At 54.7% G+C, this 4,318-nt stretch overlaps 1 protein-coding gene across 1 annotated transcript; it reads right to left on the bottom strand.

Moving 5' to 3' along the window:
• Positions 1–1,624: 1,624 nt before the first annotated feature.
• Positions 1,625–3,966, bottom strand: LOC110548711 (mast cell tryptase-like). Its single transcript, XM_021637215.2, has 5 exons — positions 3,712–3,966; positions 3,467–3,626; positions 3,068–3,333; positions 2,074–2,237; positions 1,625–1,998 (listed from the first exon to the last, which is right to left on the bottom strand). The coding sequence occupies exons 1-5, from the start codon at positions 3,767–3,769 to the stop codon at positions 1,834–1,836; spliced, it is 813 nt and encodes a 270-aa protein (XP_021492890.1). The 5' UTR covers positions 3,770–3,966; the 3' UTR covers positions 1,625–1,833.
• Positions 3,967–4,318: the final 352 nt, after the last annotated feature.

Raw genomic sequence — 4,318 nt, 5'->3', positions numbered from 1 at the left:
ACAGCCCTTGTCACTTCTTCTTGACTGTTGACGGGAGGCGAAGACATATCTCCCCAAGGGAGCGGTTTTCTATTGTTTAGACAAATGGAGATCTGGCCCCCCAAGATCCCAGCCACGCCCCTTGCCAGCAGGCTCCAGACGTGGTACCTATGTGCACAGAGACAGTAATGAGCTGAGAGGCCCGAAGGGGACACCCTGAAGTCCACTGCTGCAGCTGAGTGCAGCTACCACATGGCATTTTGAGGAGCAGGATGGTGCTGAGCTTAGCAGTGTGAGATCCTCAGTGTCTGTGGGACAGTGAGCCCCAGGCATACTCCCCACCGGGCACAGTCATGTGGACTGTCAGTCCGGCAAAGAAGGATGTCTCTTGTTACCTCCAGGTAGGGTAGCAGGGTGGTGCCTGAGTGAGGGGAAGGGTGCAGGCTTCGCTGCATTTCCTGGCTGGTTTGTGGAGAGCCTTGCTGTCCCCTCTCTCTCTGTCTCTCTCTCTCTGCCCCCTCTCTCTGTATGTATGCACATGTCTGCAGCTGCATGTGAAGGTCAGAGGTCAACTTTGGATGTCGTTCCTCAGGGAGCCATCCTCTTTGTTTGTTTGTTTGTTTGAACAGGATGTCTTAGCTGGGTGGTTGTGACACATGCCTTTAACCCCAGCACTCAGGAGGCAGAGGAAGGTGGATCTCTATGAGTTCCAGGCCAGCTTGTCTACAGGGCGAGTTCCAGGACAGCCAGGGCTACACAGAGAAACTCTATCCTGAACACTGCCCCTCCAAAGAAGACAACAAAGCATGGTGTCTAGATTTTGCATGGAACTTCTCATTTCTCTAGGCTGCATGTTTCTGTCTCTCCATATGGGCTACAACCAAATCTTATCACACCTCCCTTTTTCCGTATGGATTCTGGGGACCTAACTCTGCTTCTCCCGCTTGTAGAACAAGCTCTGTACTGTGTTATCTCTCCAGTCCATGTTTATCTTTACTTTTTGTTTTGTTTTTCGAGTCAGCATTTCTCTGTACAGAGAGAGGAACTCTCTCTATAGACCAGGCTGGCCTTGAACTCATAGAGATCCACCTTCCTCCACCTCCAGAGTGCTGGGATTACAGGTGTGCGCTGCCGCCACTGCCACCACCACCCAGCATCTTTACATTTTAAAATTGTATTTATTTGCTCATTTTTATTGTGATCATGATGTGTGTGTGTGTGTGTGTGTGTGTGTGTGTGTGTAGGGGTAGGTGTGGGTGCATATACTATGGCCTGCATGTGTGGAGGCAAGGGGACAATTTGTGTTCTGTCCTTCCACCATGTAGGTCCTAGGTCCTCAGGCTTAGGGGCAAGGACTTTTACCTGTGTGCCATCTCACCAGCCCCCGGCCCCATCCTTTATCTCTTAAAGTGACCCTGCTCTTTCTTGGATCCCAAGGGTGTGATGTCCCTTACCCAGAAGAAATAAACTTGTGTAGAGAGAAGTTAACTTCATGGACAGGTGGTAAGGAGGCCCCGCCTCACTGTAGCAGCCAAACCCTATGGGCTGGTACCCCCAAACTTAAGCAATGTCACCCCAGCAATCAATCCCAAGCACTTCATTTTCCCCTGTTGACATCCAAAAAACACAGCAAAACCCATGGCTGCTTTCGTGCATTTTAATGAGCCATAGCAAAGGATGGCTGGCTACATAGTGGGGCTGCCTGGGGGGAAGGGACAGGAGTGGCCAGGGGCTCAGGAGGAGGAGCAGAGGGATGGGGAGGTGGTAGGAGAAGAAAGCAAGGATGCCGCCCTGGCAGGAAGCAGCGTGTAGGGGACAGCAGAGATCTGGTTCTCCCTTGACTCTGGAGGTGATTCAGAAGTCCTTGGGGACATAGCGGTGGATCCAGTCCAAGTAATAGGTGACCCGAGTGTAGATGCCAGGCCTGTTGGGCAGAGCACAGCCCTCACCCCAGCTGACCACACCTGCCTGCAGCCAGGTACCGTTTACCTTGCAGACCAGAGGTCCTCCGGAGTCACCCTGGAGAGGAGAGGGGTCAGTGCTCTTGTAAAGGCTGGGTGGAGGTGGCAGGGCGATGAGGGCACGTGAGCTCACCTGGCAGGAGTCGTGTCCTTCGTTCCCAGCACACAGCATGTCGTCTCGGACAATGTGGATGTTGTCCCCTGTGTAGACACCTTTGTGATACTTCAGGTCACAAAGCTGGTTTTCCACGACGGGAACTTGCACCTCCTTCAAGGGAAATGGCGGTGGCAGGCTCACTGTGGGTGAAAGGAAGATCCATCACGTGGGCAGGTGGCTGGCTGGGGTGGGCTCAGCTAACTCTCTTCTCCGGCCCTGTTCTCAGTTCTGCTGACCCTCCTTGAGACGGGCCCACTTCATCCAGCTCTGCCAACCTGGTTTCTTCCTCCAGGCTGGACCTGGATTTCTGACCTTATTCATAGAAGGAGGACAGTCCTGAGGGTCATTAAAGAGCCACCTGGTCAGTGGAGGGCAGCGGCAAAGGCCATCATCTGCCCTAAGCACGGCTGGCTCTGGCCTAGGCTGGGTAAAGGATTCCAGTGGAGCCCTGGTCTTGGACACAGCCCCTCCACACACCTCTGTGTATGGGGAGACTGGGTCCCGTCCCAAGGCTCCATCCTGAGGTCCACAGCCAGGGCCTGCTCACAGCCCTATCCCTAAAGCTCTGCTGTGAGTTGTCAAAAGAAATGAAGCAAGACCACTAGGGAGAAGGAAAACTGGTGCTGAAGGCTTCCAAGGGTGCTGTCCAGCCCCACACAACACCTGGAGCCTGTGAAAGGCTAGTTCCTGCCGTCATGGCCAGCTTCTTCCCTCAGATGTGTGACGTTGATAAGTGTGGTCTCTTTCCTCCTCAATCAAACCTCCAGAGTACAAGCTGCCCCTTCAGACACGGAGAGACAGACTCGAGGTACCAAATAACTTGTTCTAGCTACCCTGGCTTACAGAACTCGGAAGCCCTGTTCTGATACCTTCCTACTTTCTAAGTCATCCGATTTGCGCTCCCCGAGCCAACTTGGTGGATGGGGATGTATGTGGCAAGGCTAGGCCCTCAGCTGTCCCTATGGCATACCATCATTGTCGATGTTTCCCCAGCCTGTCACCCAGCACAATGTTCCTGAGGGGAAGGTCTCTGAGGCAGGAGGCAGGGAGACGGGGTGGACATGGCTGGAAATGTTTACAGGGTTCTTGAGCTCAAGTAGGGCGATGTCCGCCCCATTCTGGGTGGCATAGAATGTCGGGTGTGTGATGATCCGGCTCACAGCCAGCAGGTGGTCGTGGTAATAGAGGTACTGCTTTCGAAGCTGTACTCTGACCTTGTTGGGATCAGCAATAGTCCTAGAGAGAAGAGAGACTTGTTTGGGAAACCCATGCCACCTCAAGAAACCCAGAGATGGTGTGTGAGGATCCCACCCCACCTCACTCTCCCACCCGTTCCTTGTCCCACCCTGCCGAGCCCAGAGAGACTCACGGTCCCACACAGTGTGCCGCGGTGAGCACCCACTGTGGGTGGATGAGGGAGCCGCCGCAGAAATGCCTCCAGTAGGTTTCATTGGCACGAAGGCTCACCTGCCAGGGCCACTTGTTCCCAGGTGCCTCCTGTCCCCCAACAATGCCCACTCTTGGCACAGCTGGAGGTGGGGGTAGGTCAGGGACAATCTTAGTACCCTGGTCTATGAGCTGTGTAGGTCAGGGAGGGCCCAGGGCAGAACTCACCGGGGACCGCATGCATCAGGCTGAACAGGGGCAGTGCCAGCAGCAGCAGCTTCAGCATTTGGAAACAGTGAGTAGTGTGAGCCCAGTTGGAGGTAAAGGCTGGGCTAGGGTCAACAGATTGTCGGGTGCAGAACAGGCCAGGAACCAGGGAGCAGGAAGGTAGGTCCAATTCCGGGAGTTCGAGTCAGCTTGGCCAGCATGCAGACGTCAGAGGCTCTGGGAGAGGGGGCCACCTTGGTTGTCTTTGAACCTGCTTACCCAGCCTCAAGTTCCCTCTCCATTTATCCTTCCAGATCAGGGTGGGGTTGGAGGAGGGGCAGGCTGCTCTCCAATCCAAGCCTGGAGGAAATGGGTGACTAAGACTCAGGGCCCACGAGTCTGGGCCAAGAAGGGGTCTCTGTCAACCACCTACTCCTTCAGACCCAGATCTGTGGATAAATCCTGTAGTGTGACCTCTGGGCTTTATCTGCTGACCAGGATCATCTGCTTATCCAGTGCATCTGTACTTCAGCCGCAGAGGGGGAGCACAGAGAGAGGAGGGGGATTGCAGCGAGGCCACCAGCCTCTCCTCAGGCACCCACCATTCCTGTTCACGGCTGACCCTGCT

This window comes from Meriones unguiculatus, chromosome 11, assembly GCF_030254825.1.
Source record: "Meriones unguiculatus strain TT.TT164.6M chromosome 11, Bangor_MerUng_6.1, whole genome shotgun sequence".
Taxonomy (NCBI): Eukaryota; Metazoa; Chordata; class Mammalia; order Rodentia; family Muridae; genus Meriones; species Meriones unguiculatus.
The sequence above is the reverse complement of the archived record's forward strand: the minus strand, read 5'-3'. Positions and strand labels throughout refer to the sequence as shown.